This window comes from Passer domesticus, chromosome 16 (genome assembly GCF_036417665.1).
Source record: "Passer domesticus isolate bPasDom1 chromosome 16, bPasDom1.hap1, whole genome shotgun sequence".
NCBI lineage: Eukaryota > Metazoa > Chordata > Aves > Passeriformes > Passeridae > Passer > Passer domesticus.
Window position 1 is genome coordinate 8714876 of NC_087489.1, and position 15088 is coordinate 8729963.

The 15088-nt window shown below is 47.3% G+C and overlaps 1 protein-coding gene across 17 annotated transcripts; it reads left to right on the forward strand.

Moving 5' to 3' along the window:
• The first annotated feature begins 701 nt into the window (after positions 1 to 701).
• On the forward strand, positions 702 to 15088 carry TPD52L2 (TPD52 like 2). 17 transcript variants are annotated; one of them, XM_064392009.1, is made up of 12 exons: positions 702 to 855; positions 1210 to 1349; positions 2439 to 2587; positions 3385 to 3444; positions 4880 to 4939; positions 8922 to 9023; positions 10026 to 10064; positions 12866 to 12892; positions 13266 to 13307; positions 14538 to 14586; positions 14668 to 14716; positions 14800 to 14941. In XM_064392009.1, exons 1-11 carry the CDS (start codon positions 837 to 839, stop codon positions 14701 to 14703), a joined length of 723 nt encoding a protein of 240 aa, XP_064248079.1. In that variant the 5' UTR covers positions 702 to 836; the 3' UTR covers positions 14704 to 14716; positions 14800 to 14941. The 17 variants fall into 17 exon arrangements, with proteins under 17 accessions (XP_064248079.1, XP_064248074.1, XP_064248082.1 ...); XM_064392004.1 differs by lacking the exon at positions 14668 to 14716 and having other exon boundaries at positions 14800 to 15088; XM_064392012.1 differs by lacking the exon at positions 10026 to 10064.

Genomic DNA, 15088 nt, shown 5'->3' on the forward strand with positions numbered 1-15088 from the left:
GCAGCTTGTCCCGGAGCCGAGCTCTGCCGCGGCAGGCAGGGGCCAGGCCTCCCGCTCCTGCCGCTGCTGCCCCTCCGATGTCACCGCAGGGTCCGGGTTTGAGGCACACCTGGAGCGGGCAGCGCCCTGGTCCCTGCAGCTGCACACCGGGACGGGCACCCGGGGCGGGCCGGGGGTACCGGGGCGGGCTCCGGGCACCGCAGCCACCGCCGGACCCACCGGGAGCCCCGAGCCCCGGAGAGCGGCGAGGGGGCGGCAGGGCGGCTCGCCACCGCGCTGATTGATCGGCGCTAATTAACGAGCGCCGTGGGAGGCGGGGCGGGCAGCGGAGCTCGGGGACCGTACAGGGCAGGGCAGGGAATTCTCCGGTGCCCGTGCCGGTGCTGCCCGGTGTGTCGGGCCATGCCCGGTGTCCCGGTGCTGCCCGGTGTGTCGGGCCGTGCCGCTGTCCCGGTGCCCCGGTGCCGGTGCTGCCCGGTGTGTCGGGCCGTGCCCGGTGCCCCGGTGCCCCGGTGCCGGTGTGTGGGGCCGTGCCGCTGTCCCGGTGCCCCGGTGCCGGTGTGTGGGGCCGTGCCCGGTGCCCCGGTGCCCGTGCCGGTGCTGCCCCCTGCCCTCCGGCCGCGCTCACGGCACCGCCCGGCCCCGCCCGGCCGCGCTGCCCCCTCCATGACGTCACCCCGGTGTCCGGTGCCGGGGGGGGGGCAGTGGCACGCGCGTGCCGCCGTCACCGTGGCGACGCGGCGCTGACCCTCCCCGGAACGGGCGGGCGGCGCGCGCTGAGCGCGTCACCGGGGGCGGCGGCGGCGGCGGCGGCTGGACGGGCCCGGGGCGCCGCCATGGAGAGCGCGAGCCAGGGTACGGCCCGGGGGCCGCTGCGGGCCTGGCGGCGGCACGGGGGGAGCCCGGGGACGGCGGCCTCTGCCGCGATGGGGGACGCGGCCCCGGGGATGGGGAGCGGCCCCGGGGATGGGGAGCGGCCCCGGGGGTCTCTCCTTGGCTCCGCTTCCCTCTCCGCGGCCAGCCCCACGCGCGGAGCCGGGCACGGCGGCGGCGGGGCCGCGGGATGCCCGGTGCCGGTGGGTGCCGGTGGGGGAAGCTCCGGCGGGGTTTCCGTTTCTGTTTCTGTTCCCGTCCCCCCGCCCCGCTCTGCACAACGCGCCTGGCCTGCCGCCTGCTCATTCCGTGCCCTCTGCTCCTTGTCTGCGACAGATATCAACCTTAACTCTCCCAACAAAGGTCTGCTGGCGGATGCCATGACGGATGTTCCCGTGGATAACGCGGCCCGGGGCGCCGCGCCCGAGGGACTGACCCTGGCCGAGGAGGAGGAGCTGCGAGCCGAGCTCGCCAAGGTACGAGTACCGGGATGTGTTCTGCTGGCAAGGAGCAAGCAGGACGCGCAGGGGCAGGACTGCGTGTTTTGTTGTTGGGTTTTTTTTTTTAATTATTTTTTGGGGTTTTTTTTGTGTTTTGTTTTTAATTTTGCAGTGTTACCTTCGGGTCCCTGAGGTAATTGTTGAAATGCACAAAGCTGGCAGGTACTTCAAACGCTGCGGTGTGTTGTTTGCTCTTTCCCAGAACTGCCTAATTTAGAGCTCTGAGGAAATGAGTGGCTTTTGATGCCGTGAGCTCAATGTAGGATTCTGTCAGGCAAATACTAAGCAAAAGAAAGCAATTTTTTCTTAGGAAACTGAAACATTGGAGCACTTAATGAGCTTTTCTTCCTACTTTTTTCTCTTAAATATTTATTACAGTTTGCAGGCAATTATTTTTGGTGCCTATACACTTTCAAAGAGCTGAGGGTTTGCAATGTAACACCCTAAAGTCTGAGCACCTTTTGGTGTTTAAAGGTCAGGTTATAATTTCTGTGTGAAAGGTGGCTGAAGATAATTGCAGCTGTTTCTCTGTGGTCCTTTCCTTCATGTGAGAATCCTGTGGTGATTCTTTGACTTGCAGGTTGTGGCAGGGGAGGACTTTGCTGCTCTGGGTGCTCATGCAGGGCTTGCTGAGCTGCAGCTGAGGTGGAAATGAACCCACTCTGCCTGGAAACAGCTCCAGGGTGCTTTGAAATTGTTGTAAGAAAGATCTCTGAGGAAAAACTCTTTAGTTTAAAGACATCAGAGGAAAAGGAACATAAGATAAAATCTTAGTTAATAAGGTTTGGCGACTGAATGGTGTTTACTGTTGAAATTACAGTACAAGGAATGGGTTCTGTTCATCTCAGTGTCACTAAGTCACAGTGACTTGTATGGAAATGAAGTCTGAGTGGCCTCCCATTCCAGCTCAGTTCATGTTGAGTTGAATAATTCATCTGATGTTTTCCCAACTTTTTAAATTAATGTTAATGAAATGTTGCTAGTTTTGAGGGAGGTAAAAATCTGTTTTGATTTACAGTTTTTAACTAAACTGTGATTTGAGACAAACCTCTGCCTTTCTCTAAGGTTGAAGAAGAAATTGGTACTCTCAGACAAGTCCTGGCTGCCAAAGAGAGGCACTGTGGAGAGCTGAAGAGGAAGCTGGGTCTGACCCCCTTGGATGGGCTGAAGCAGAACCTGTCCAAAAGCTGGCACGATGTCCAGGTCTCCAACGCGTAAGTGCTGCTTGTGGCACCTGGTTCAACCAGGGCTCTGGGGGACACCTCCCAGCAGGGCATTCCAGAGCTCTTCAGTGGCTGGGGGGTTCTCTTCTGATGCAGTAAAAGACACCTTAAAAATCCTGTTTGTGTCTGCATAAACTGGACTTCCATATCTGTGATCAGGATAAATTGTTGCTGGCTGCTCTTTGCCATGGTGTTAAAAGTCTGGATCACATTTACTGGTTCAGTTTGCCTGTTTCTGCCCCTTCTTTGAAGCTGCTGCCTTGTTCTGAGTTCAGGCTCAAAGAGAAGGGCATGCAGTTTCACAGCTTGTGCCAGTTCAGAAGCATTCCCTGGGTTGTATAGCCTGGATTAAAAGCCTGCACTTTCTAGGAAAAAAATCTGTGAGACTGGTGTGCTTCACCAGAGTCATCTTGTCCTAAATATGTGAAGTGAAACTGTTCCTGAGCAGGCATTAAGGGCATGGTCCCTGCTGTGCTTGGCAGTGCCAAAAGGAGGGTCCCTGAGGTAAGTTTGTCCCTGCACTGGGTATCAGGGACTCTGGGTGCCCATGGACACCATTCAGGCTAAAAAGTCTCCTGTAACTTAACTGGGATTTGGAGTTAATGACAGTGACACTGCAGAGCAGATTGTTGAGCTGTTCATCTTGTTGTGTATTCTTTCCCTTTTTCCTCACCTTCCCTCCTCTGTCCCTGCCCCATTTCTGTTATTCCTTTGTCACTGGAATCTGCGTCATTGTCTTCTAAAAAATGAATATTAAAGTTATATTCATTAACACTTTCTGTTTCTAGTTATGTGAAAACATCTGAGAAACTTGGAGAGTGGAATGACAAAGTGACACAGTCTGACTTGTGAGTGCCTTGGGCTCCTCAGCATCACCTCCCTGTTCCTTGCTGCCTTCCCTGGTTTGTGCTGCTCCTTGTTCTCCCAGGCATCAGGGCTTGCTTGGGAGCTGGAGGCAGGGTGAAGCAGCATTGTTACTTCCAGCATGCCTGGCTTCCAGCTAGAAACATCCCTCACTTGCAGAGGAGATGAGTAAATGTTACTGCCATCACCTCTGTCATGGTCTTGCTATTGCAGAAGAAAAATTCCAATCAGTTACCAGACCACATTTTGTATGGGGGGAAAAAAAAAAAGGGAGGGGACAAAAATTTAACCACAATTTCCCTTCAGCTGGTCATTAGTGGGTTAGTCTGTTGTTTCAGGTGTCTTATTACTGAACTCTACCTTTTCTGTGAAACTATTTCTCTTCTCCTCATGAATGGGTAGGAATCAGGATGACTGCTGCCTTTCTGTATGGCCACATGGGAGAGAACTGGCTGGAGGTGCTTCCCCATAGCTGGAATTAGGGGCTGTGCAACTGCCAGTGTGTTCATGAGCTTCTCAATCTGCTGCATTTTCCCAGTGTCAGCACTAGAAATCCATGAATTTTAATCTTTGCTGTGTATTCAAGCAGGTGACAAATGCAGACAAAGAGCATCTGGCTACTTTTGCTTCTGGAATAAATTCTTTAATTATATTAGAGCTCCACTGATATTAGACACGAATCATTGATTGCTGCTGCATAACTGAACCTAAGGAGCCCTTGAGTGCTTTCTGTGCTGAAGTTTCTCTCCCTTTGTCTTGTGTTGAAGGAGATTATTTAGCTAAGAGGAGAACGTGAATTGGGAGCATCACATCGTTAGGCACTGGTCTAATTGGGGTAATTGAATTCTGGGTGATAAGTCCCCTCCTTTGAGCACCTCTGTGTTCTGTCTGAGGTGGGAGCAGCCATCTCCTGTAGTGTGTGTGTTCTGTACCTCCAGAGTTAGCTGTAGCAACCCTTAAGGTACTGTTCTTGTACAGAGAAACATGATTTTTAAACATCAGAAAAACAAAAGTTTAATTGTTTGTCTGGTTCCTGCTCTATTGGTAAAATACATCTTTGGGTGTGGCAGTTTGATTTGTTTGGCCTTAAGATCAGCTCACTGCTCTGTGCTTTTAATACAGACCAGCAACAGAACACGTAGGAAGGGAGCAGAAGATGCAAAGTTGTTCATTTCCTGACACCTTTTAATCTGCAGGCTTTGTTTCTTTGTGCTCAGTGTTTGAAGATGCTTAAACAAAAGAAACTGCCTCTCAAACAGTTCTTTTCCTTCTGGCTGTACCAGAGAGGCTGAAGCTGTTGTCAGAGAAATAAAGCCTCTGATACTGTACATGTAAAGAGTCACTAATAATGTAGAAAGTGTCAGAAGAAGCATCTGTAGTGCATCTTGGAGCTGTCTCTAACCTCAGTTGTGTTTGTAGATATCTTTCAGCCAGCAGCACACTGGAGGACTGGAATGAAAAATTAACTCAATCAGAAGCGTGAGTGTCTTAACCTTCAGCCTTAACAAATGCTTTCCTCTGCCAGTCTGCTGCCACTAACTGTGCTGTGCCTCTGCTCCCAGTCCTCTGCTTTCACCAGATCTACCTGGACATTTATCTTTCCTAGCTTCTAACTTTTTTAACACAATAAATGCCTCTGCTGGGAGAGGGAGCTTTTCCTTGGGTGAGTATCCAAGTGATACTCTAGAAATGCTTCCTGAGTCTCAGGAACTGGCTGAAACCCCTGGGTGGCTGAAACCTGTGTGCCACACGTTACACCTTCAGCTGAGAAGCTGTGGAATAGCCAGGCTGCCTTTCTTGTTACCCCCAACATGCTCTGCAGGGAGCAGGAGCATCTGGTACCTGATGAGAATAGAGCTGTAGTGTCCAGGAGAGCTTCCTGTCATGTTGGGGCCACAAAGACTCAAACAGCTTAAACCTCACAGCTGTTCTACTCCAGTTCTTGAATGCAAATCTCTCTTAGACATGCTCTTACTAAATGCCTGAAATGAAATTCTCATCTGGACCAAATTATGGAGGGATTTTATGGAAGTTGGCCTTTGTCCTTCTCGCTGTGCATTTCCCACAGAATGTAGGCAATCCCTTACAGTGCTGGAGTGGGTGCAGGTAGGTTTTGCCATTATTTTCTGAGCTGATTCAAACTGGGGAGGTGGGTCTTAGATGTGAGCCAGCTTTTCCTGTTCTCTGCAGTGGGTATAGAATGCAGTCCTTGGAACTGGCTGGTTATCAGCAGCATGTGTGAATGCATGGTTTTCTTCCTAACCCGGGTGAAAGAGGAGCAGAGATAAAGTGTAGGAGTAGCAGAAAGAACTTTGAAGTACACAGGTCTACTTTCAACTGTGTTTTCTAGATTAAGAAGCTGTAAACTGTCACCATTTCACTTGCCAAGTAGAATGACCTTGGTTTTTGTGCTTGCTGACAGTGGCTGACTCCAGCAGAGTTCAGAGTCCCTCCCTGGGTGTGCCTGCAAGAGCAGAAAACTCCTGCTTGTATCTGTTTCCTTGTACTTCATAAGCACCAGAAATGTGGCGGAAATGTGCTTTTGTGGAGCACTTGGGGCCTGAAGAGCTGTGGCACCTTAGCTTTCCTGCTTGCTTTGGCACTGGACAGAGTGACAATTGGTGCTGGGAAGGTAGAGACTGAAACAGGGACGTGAGGGGGATTGAAAGATTCCAGCAAAATTTCAGAAATCAGTCAGAGTTTCTGCTTCTTCAAAGTTTAGTGAGTGCAAAAAGGCAAGTTCAAGAAGTCCAAGGGTGGGGTTTTATTAATATATTTTGGGGTTTTTTTATGCAAATATGTAATTTTTCTTGTTTCAATGCTGCTCTGCTCTGTAACTAACAAGGCTCTTGAGTGAACTGGGAACGGACCTGACTCCTGACCTTATGGTGCTTTTGCATGCTGTGGAATTTCCTGGTGTTTGCCATTCGTGGCCACAGACTTTCCCTCTGCAAGCACTACATAAACAGGGAAAAACCCACCCCAGTCTGTTCCTAGATCCAGTTTCACTGTAAGCAGAATGTGAGGTGACTTACAAAGTTTGTCAGACAGCTCCAATGGTGATTGCTGGATGAAAGCAAGTGAGAGGAAGCTGGTGTTAATGGATAAAGGAGGATTTGAGGGTGCAGATTTCACTCCTTCCTGTCAGGGTTTATAGGAGAGGCGTGCAGTGAAATGTTTGAATACCACAGGATGAAGAGCACAGGGCAGAGATCATCTCTGCAGCTTCTGCTGCAGCCAATTGCCTGTGAGTAAAGAGGTGTATTAACCAGAGCTTATATTTATTACTCCCAGATTTGGATTATTCCTTTGTGCTTTGTGCAGGGGTAAGGGAAGAAAGTGAGTGCTTGTGAATTTACACCTATGGAAAACCAGGCTGTGGCACTTGCAGGAATAGAGTTGCAACTTCTAGGTCAGGGCTGGGTGTAGTTAAGTTGCATTAAAGCCTTGTATAAGCTGATCCCTTGCTGTCACAGCTGCAGCTGCACGTGTGTGTCTGGTGGCAGTTCTGGGTTACAGAGCTGCTCATCTGCCTGTGCTTCCCTGGCTCTGCCTGGCAGCAGTGAGGTGTGTACGTGTGTGTGGGAGCTGGGGATGCAGGACTAGGCTGCCCATCTGATCCAGCTGCTGCTTTTTTGTGCTTCCAAGTTTATATTTAATCCAGATTGTTGCCTTGATCTAGATTGCTGTGCCAGCACAGGCAGTTGTGCTGGAGGAAGGAGCACACTCAGGCAGAAGCAGCAGTACCCAAGCACTTGTTCTTCAGTTATAGTAAAAATTCTGCTGTCAGGTGTGGAAAACACGATTGGAAAATCTCTGGCCAGCTGAAGCTGGGCATAATACCTGGAATTTTGCAGTGTGAATGGCATGATGGTGTCTTTTGGGGCTGTAAACCATTCTTCAGTGCTGAGCTCTGAGTGCCAAGCAGACCTGGAGTCAGCACTGCATACTTTGGTGAGCACGAGGTCTTCAATACTTGTTAGGCAGCTGTAAATCAAATCCCATGACAGGGCTCAGCCAGGGAGGAGCCTGGCTGCTGAAGGCAGGGCTTCAGATCCTCCTCAAACACACTGGTTGCAATAGAAAGGCAATCCTTGTATGAGATCAAGCAGCCCTGGTGCTGATCAGTTCACTCCTAAATTGTGCTGAGGTGCAGAAAATTGTGCTGTGCAGAGGCAGTGCTGAGGCCTTGCTGTTGGGGTATGCTCAGGTTCTTCTGGAGCTCTTGACTTCGAGAAGAATTGGTCTGAAAAATGGAATTATGGGAGGTTATGGGAATTATAAGAGTTACAGGAATTCTCTCTGAGGAGCAGGAAGAAGGAAGGAAAAGCTGATGCAGTTTTGCCCTGTTCTGCCTAAGTCTCGTGTGTATTCGTGATTCAGAAATACTTGGCTGTGGTATTAAAAGAAAAAAAAAACACCAAAAAAACCCCCAACATGTTGTAATTGGAATTGCTCAAATCCAGTTCTGGTGCTGTGGTGCTGTCCCTGCACTTCTGCCTGGAGAGAAGGAGATGTGAGTAAGTCATCTGTCACCGTGGTGTTTGTAGCCAGGGGAGCTCAGGCATGAGAGAACATTAGGCTGTTTATAATGCCCTCCTCCTAAATGTCCTCACCAGGCAAAAAAATAATCTCAAGCTGAAATATTTGGAATAAGAAGACTGTAAAATGTTGAACTTGTTTTCCAGCCTGAGTCTTTTCTTTGTAGTTTGAAGAATGACATAAATCTAGATGTTAATCATCAACTGTAGAATAGTTTAGAGAGAATGAATTAATGAAAGTGACACAAAGAATCTTTGTTCCTGAGATTAGTCTCATCTGGAGGAAACAAAGGTTCTCGAGTGTCTCCAGCTCAGGTATAAACTCAAATAATCAGCTGACAAATAAAAGCTGTCAGACTTCTTACCTATTGTGGTTAATGGTAACTGATAGGAAACTTCTCTACTAATTTATTTCTAAACTGCTGCTGTAGAGCTGATGCTGATTCCTGCATTTCTTTTCTATATGCTGATGATGATCTTGCTTCTTGCCTCTTTTCTCCAAAACATAACCCCACCAGTGCTATGGCTTCCTCAGGGCTGAAAGGATAGTGTGGAATAGTTCCTAGATTTATTTTCTCCAGAATATGAAAAGATGGTTGCAGAGCAATTAGTCTACAGTGCTGAGATGTTAGAGCTTCCATGTGGAAAATCGGATTTGCTTTTGTTTTTAGCAAATATTTGTTAGATTTAAGAATCAATAGTATAAGGTGAGTGTATGGAAAGTTAATCCTATAGTTGCTGCTTTTTGTAAAATTTCGAGTATTTGAATATATGCAAATCTGGAAGTGGCTCTTTCAGTGAAGTCAGTGCAGCTCACTAACCCAGCTTCCTTCCTTTAATATGGGGTCCTTTTTCAAAATGGGGGGGGACACTTTTGGATCCAGCTTGTTAGTTCAATTTATGATTTTTTTTCCATGTAGTTACAAGAAGACCCAGGAAACCCTTTCCCAGGCAGGACAGAAGACTTCAGCAGCCCTTTCCAATGTAGGTTCTGTTATCAGCAGGAAGCTTGGTGACATGAGGTAAGATTTCTGCTTTGCACTCCAGGGCTTTGATCTTGGTTTCAAACAGGAATGGGACTTGAGACAATAACAAGGCTTTCTTCCATTTTTCTGCTTAGTTGGCAGCACGTTGCTGTTGATGGACTGCCACCTTCTGTGTGGCCCTGTGCATTGTAGTTTAGGACAGATTGAACTCTTATTAAGCCTGCTCTAAGGCATTTTAAGTTTGGTTTAGTTTAGGAGAGCTGACCAAACATTTTTAGCATTTTTTTCCCTTTTACCATCATGTGGATTCACAGCAGCTTTTATATCGTATGTAAAAAGTTAGAATTCAAGTTTCCCTTTTCCATTTCTTAGTAGATGATGGTGGTGTGTTTTCTCAGTGCAACTGCTTTGGATTAGAGAGGGGTCATCCCTCCTGTGCTCTGTTATGATTAAAAACAAAAAGGGAAAAGTCTGTTTGCTGCATTCCATGTGGTTTCAAGCCCTGGGTGTTGACATTCCATGGAGAAGGGCAGCATGTCTTCCAGGCACAGTTATGTCATGTTGGTTGGAAAATATCAATTGATTCAGAAGATTATGACAACATTAATTTTTTTTTCTGTGGTTGGGGTTATCTCAATTCCTTAATTAGATGACCACTGAAATAATTGCAATTTCAGCCTCTTCAAACTGCCAAGAGGGACAGGTTCTCCTGGCTGAGGTTCTTGCTCTGTGAGATTCTCAGCTGTACAAAGCCCAAGGTTAGAATTGGTGATTTACCTGCTCCTCAGGTAAACCTAAAGCTAAAGATTAAAGATTCAAGCTAAAGATTTCTACAGAGCTTTAAGCTAAAGATTTCTTCCCCACTGATGATAATATCCATATTTTTCATGCAGAATCCCTTGACCACATTTTTCTTAGATTTGAGAGCTAATTCTAGATGTGCAGCCAGTCTAGGTTACTAAGGAAGGATTTTTAGAGCTTGTATTTACCATGCTATCTCAGACCTTGGACTGAACGGGTAGCTGTCATTCTTTGTAGGGAATTTCCTATTCCACTGTGGCCGGGAGTATCCGAGTGGTAAGAACTTGTTGGCCTCTGATCACATAGAACTGATTTATTCTGGTTCTGTCCTCAGTGAGTTAGTTACTGTGTTCCTGGAGGGTATTTTTTGGTGTTTTCAGAAGCTCACATCTCTGAATTTGGCAGAGGAGTAGCTGGCTTCCTACCCTTTCCAGCATTCAAGTTGTAACTTTCCTTTCCTGGAAACTCCCTAGTCTGATGGAAAAAGAGACTTTCACGTAATCACAGCAGATTACAGATAGTGGCACAAGATGTGGTGGGAGCACATTTTGCCAAACTGATAAATGAACTTGGGGCCTGGTTTCTGCAGTCTGGCTGGGCTATTGCAGCAAAGGAATGGGAACTGTGCTTTTTTGGGACCACACGGGGAACTCCTGAACTGGGGTTGCCCCAGGCAGAAGCTGTTTGGACAGGCTTGGTCCTGCCTGTTGTTTTGGAGCTGGGAGAATGCAGGTCATGCAGCTGCTGAAGTGCTTGTGCCATCCCAGGAGCAGGTGATGGAGGGAGGGGTGCTGGGGTGCTTTCCTGATGGCAGAGCTGGCCTGGCACAGTCACTGTCACAGCTGGCCCAGGCACGAGCCAGGCCTTTGCACAATGGTTTTTCTCAGCTTCAACATCTGCATTCCTTTTTATAGCTAATACCTTGGGTGAGGTGTTATGAAATACAGGCAGCTTCTGTTTTATCATTTGGGAATCCCTGCCAAAGTTATTTCAGCAGGATTTGTATATGTGGCCCTGTGGGGGAACACAGTAATAAATTTTTTTAAGACTTTTAGTTTTCCTCTGCATATATAAACAGACTTCTATCTCCTGTGCTGCATCCAAGTCTTCCTATTTCTGATACTGAAGAAGGTTTAGCTCTGAGCATGAGGTTTTGCAGGAGCTGTCCCACTTTTCAGCCTTGCCAGGTGAACTCTGTTGTTCTGATATGTGATCAGAGCTGACGAGGAGTGAAGTCTGTTGTATTGCTGTGGTCACTGCTCTGAACCAGTGGGATGATCTCTGTTCCCAGAGAACCTCTCTTACAGCCTTGTAGCCTACTCTGACCTCCTTTACTGTACTCTGTTTTTTTCCTTCTTACACCACAAATTCACTTGTAAAGCGAGTTTATTTTCCAGCACTGGAAGTGTTGAGATAACAGAGGGGATTTCCTTGTTTAGTCAGCCTTCGCTGGTTGATAAATGCAAGGAAGGCCTGATGAATGGGACAGAGCCTCTAATACACCGAGGGTGTGGGTCTAATTCCATTAAAAATGCTTGGACCAAATTGTTTTTAAATACAAGTAACATGTTAAATCTTTAGACTTGCTGTATTCTGGTCAAAATAATTTTGATGTGTGGATTGTAACCTTGGGAAGTTAATGCTGTAACTGTGTGCTTGCTGCATTAATGCTCTACTGGATTGCTCTGAGGGGAGGAAATGTACTTAGTGGGTGGGATTTTTTCAAATCTTGGCCTGTTCAGATATCTCTGTTATCTCCACCTACAGTTAAAAAGTAAATTGGCTTTTAGACATTCTGTTCCTGCATTTTACTGATGCCAGTAAACTGCAAAATTGGAAGTGTTTTCTTTTTGTTGCTTTGTGGGTTTGTGTCCACCTGTGCACTTGGTGGTGTCTGGTGAAGTTTGCTGCTGCACATAATGCTACAAGCAAATTCGTTATGAAATGGTAGCCTGAACCCAAATTGCCTGCAGATCCTGGAATTTATGTAAACTTTCAATCCTTATGGAAGGAGGAAAAGGGTCACTGCTAGGTTCAGGCCAGGATACTGAGCAAGGAACCAGTGCTTGTGGTATTCTGTATGGAGCAGCATGGTGCATGGATGTGTTATCTGTGTTGTTCTCCTTTAAGCAAGAGTAAGTGGAAAGTTAATTTATTTCACATGCAAAGGCAGCATTTCAAGGCATCTGCCCTGCCAAAAAGAGCTGACATGGATATATGGGGAAGTGAAACCACAGAGCCCAACATCTTCACTCTGGCTGTCAGGAAAAGCCCTTGTACTCATTGCCAAGCACTTCACATCCAGCTTGCCATGACTGCTTCCTACTGCAGAAGAATTATATTTAAGTGGAATAAAACACTGCTCTGGCAGGAGAAGCTCCTTTAGAGCATCCTGGTAATTTTCCTAATAGAAGTAGGAAACCTCAGTCTGTTGTTTTAGGCTGCTGAGATGCTACTGCATTGCAAAATCCCATCCTAAAAATGGCCAACCAACTTTCAGGGTAAACGTGATACCTTTAATCTTTTCTTTAATAACCTGAAGTGCATTTGTTCTCTGAACTGTAACTTTGAGATTTGCAGGCTTGGCAAGATAAAGTGCAGGTATCCATTGCAGGTTGCCCTTACTCAAGTCCTCACCAGAAGTCTGAGCAATGCTGTCTTTGTATGAGGGATCACAGGGGGAAATGGGGGAAGGAGGTATCTCTACCAATATAGCTGGTGCTTGGTAAAACCTTCAGTTTAGAAAAAAATGCTTAAAAAAATATGTGAAAGCAATAGATGGGGGTAGGTAAAATGTTTTGGTTTTCTGTTGCACATCTACTCCTTCCCCTCCCCAGCTGGGTTCTAAGTTGATGTAGGTGCTGTTGTTGCTCTTTGAGAAGCAGCTTATCTGGAGTTAATTAAAAGCTTTTTTTTTTTGGCTTGCTCCTGTGATTTATTTTGAGAGGCTTCCTCCTGGGTAGTTGACTTTGCTGTCCCATGATTCTGTGACCATGTCCCCGTGTTTGGTGTTTAGCTCTGTGCAAGTTTCTGACCATTCCTTCCTTTTTCTCTCTGCTGCCCGTGGCCTCTCCCAGGGCTCACTCCATCTCACATTCCCTTAGGTAAGATACCCTCCAAGGCTCTAAAAGAGCATTTGTTTCTGTGCCAGGCCCTTGCAGACCTTAAAGGAGAAGCTGGTTATTTAAGCCTTGCCTAAACTTTTGACACAGATTGAGAAATCTACCACAAACCAATGCCCTGGGATTGACTTTTGTATCACAATTGCAGTTGAATACTGGCTATCCTGTGTCTAGGAAACTAAATTCGGGGCTGCAGCTGTTAAATAAAGGGAGAGAGGGCTGGCTCCTACCACTTGGGCTGTCCACAGCAGCCTGTATGTGGACAGTGAGTGTTTCAGACCGGGGTTAGGCTGCTTTTGCACGGTGTCACATTGTTGTTAACGTTTTCCTCCTTGTCCCAAACGCTTCCGAGCAGCGGCTACTCCATCCGCCACTCGATAAGTATGCCAGCCATGAGGTAATGTAGCAATGCTGTGTCTGTGAGGGGGCTGGGGGGAGGACAGCTGCCTCCATCACTGCTGGGGGGTTTGTTCTCACTTGGACAAGCAGCTCCTTTCTCGAGCAGGCCCCTCTCTGAGCATGGATTAACCACAGCCTGCAGTTTGACTGTTTAAAGGGTTTTTTAATGTCTCTTGAGGTCATTAGCGCCTGTCTTTTCTTGGACTAAGTGAAGTATTGTACCTGTACCAAAGTCTGGTTGAACTTGCAGCTTTCAGAGGTCCCTGAAGGGCAGGATTACAGTTCTGCCAGAATGTATGGCACAGCCATTGCTACACTGAGGTGAATCCTAACAGGAACCCTCTGAGCCTTTCCTCACTGTGCCTTAGCTGGTGATCTCCTTGTGGGAGAAAAAATTGCCAGGGCTGGACAAACCCACAGAACTCTCTCTGTTCATCCTCTTTCCAGATCAGCAGAGGTTGTTTTATGGCTGCCAACCTAAAGCAATTCCTTGGAACAAAAATAACTGAGATGAGGCGAGTCATCTCCCAGCGCTCGCGCAGCCTGGCCCGGGGGAGCAGCTCTATGAGTAATTGCCTGGTCTGGATGCTCAGTACAGAGCACTCCCTGAAATCCTTTGCCAGCCAAGCAGCTTGTTGTCGGGGTTGTCAAACAACTGACCTGGTTTTCTTTGCTAGAAATGTGAAATGCTCTGATTAATTTATTAAGCTGTGATTTTGGTGAGCATTTCCTGATGCAAATGATCACCCCTGTAGAAATAAAACTGCTGGTAGGTGCAAGTACATGGCCCTTCCCCTTCCTCCCCATGGGATGTAATACAAGAAAATGAAGCCTGTGTTTTAAACCCTTCTCGGCTTTCCCTTTCCACTATTTAAAACAAAGTTTTTTTAGCTGGAAGCTTTTTAAAGCTAAGAGCTGTTTTCTTCTCTGCTTAAATATGTCTTGATTCCCCAGTAAACTAGGACTTGTTTCCCTCAACATTTTAGCTTGAGCAATTGAGTGGACTGTATGTGGTAGAAATGTTTTCCTTTGGAGTTTGGATGTGGTGTTCGTGCCTAGTGTGCCTGAGAGATTTGTGCCAAAGGCTGTGAGGAGCTGGAAGTGTTCTGGGTGATGGTGTCACTGCAGGAGAATGGCCACAGAGCCCAGTCACCCTGTGCCATTTGATATGGTTAAGAGCTAACTTATCTTGATTTGCTTTTTTTTTCTCCTCTCTTTTTTCTTCAAGGAATTCTGCAACCTTCAAGTCCTTTGAAGATAGAGTTGGGACCATAAAGGTAACAGTCAGTTTTGTCTTGTAAACACAGAGTGTGAAGCCTTGTGCAGAAACTTTAATTTCTGCAATGTTTTTCTTGTAGACTAGTATTCGGGCAAATGGCCTCTCAGATATGTGAAGTCTTGGCTACAGTAGGTGACCTCGACAAGGGGGAATTGACTTGGTATTCCCAGTGCTGCCTTCTTGGTGTCCTCACTCTCTTCTCTCCTTCCAGTCCCGAGTGGTGGGCAGCAGGGAGAACAGCACTGACGGCCTCCACTCCCCCTCTGGAGCTGGGGACAAGCCTCCACAAGACAACGCTCCCTTCTAGGCCTGGATGTGGCTTTGCACAGCTGTGCACAACTGGAAGAGCCCCCTCCCTCCCAAACCTTCACCACAGCAACAACATGCGAATCCAAGAAGGGGCTGAGAGCCAGTCTGGAGAGAGATCCATCCTTCATTCATAGACACTGCTGCTGGATCCAAGTCAAATAAAGAGAATGCAAAGTTTTGTACACAAATAA